This window comes from Echiichthys vipera (genome assembly GCF_963691815.1).
Source record: "Echiichthys vipera genome assembly, chromosome: 7".
Lineage (NCBI taxonomy): Eukaryota > Metazoa > Chordata > Actinopteri > Perciformes > Trachinidae > Echiichthys > Echiichthys vipera.
Window position 1 is genome coordinate 1,117,843 of NC_139832.1, and position 570 is coordinate 1,118,412.

A 570-nucleotide genomic window follows, 5' to 3' on the forward strand; every position below is an offset into this window, starting at 1 on the left:
TCCTCATGTCGGCTCCCAACTTTGTGGAGGCCATCTCCAAAGACTTCTTCAGCTGAGGAGGCGAGGAGGCGAGGAGGCGAGGAGGCGAGGAGGCGAGGAGGAGAGGAGGAGAGGAGGCAAGGAGGAGAGGAGGCGAGGAGGAGAGGAGGCGAGGAGGCGAGGAGGCGAGGAGGAGAGGAGGAGAGGAGGCAAGGAGGAGAGGAGGCGAGGAGGAGAGGAGGCGAGGAGGCGAGGAGGCGAGGAGGAGAGGAGGAGAGGAGGCGAGGAGGCGAGGAGGCGAGGAGGAGAGGAGGCGAGGAGGCGGCGGTCCCAACCTTCAGCACCGTCTCACTTCCTGTCTGCGGCTCTCCGCTCCCATTGGTTCCTCCTGAAACCTCACAGATGTCCCCGTTTACTGTTTCGTCTCACCCTCACGTCAAACACGCGAAAGAAGCCGTGATTAAAACCTTCGCCAGAGCTGCATCTTCACGTCCAGCCCGTTCCCTCCCCGGGGCGTCAAACCCCGCCCTCCGCGTGTGACGCCAGGATTTCAAATGTGACCACGATGACAGTAGATGCTCAGAGGAGGTG

General features: G+C 62.5%; 1 protein-coding gene across 1 annotated transcript in view; it reads left to right on the forward strand.

Annotated features, from left to right (window-relative positions):
- LOC310949028 (neuronal acetylcholine receptor subunit alpha-7) overlaps positions 1–56 on the forward strand; it is a gene marked incomplete at both ends in the record, with an annotated part of 34,435 nt that extends 34,379 nt beyond the window's left edge. The window contains one exon of the mRNA XM_083916360.1: positions 1–56. This exon is cut by the window's left edge and continues 496 nt beyond it. Within this exon, the coding sequence (XP_083772486.1) occupies positions 1–56 (56 nt within the window).
- Positions 57–570: the final 514 nt, after the last annotated feature.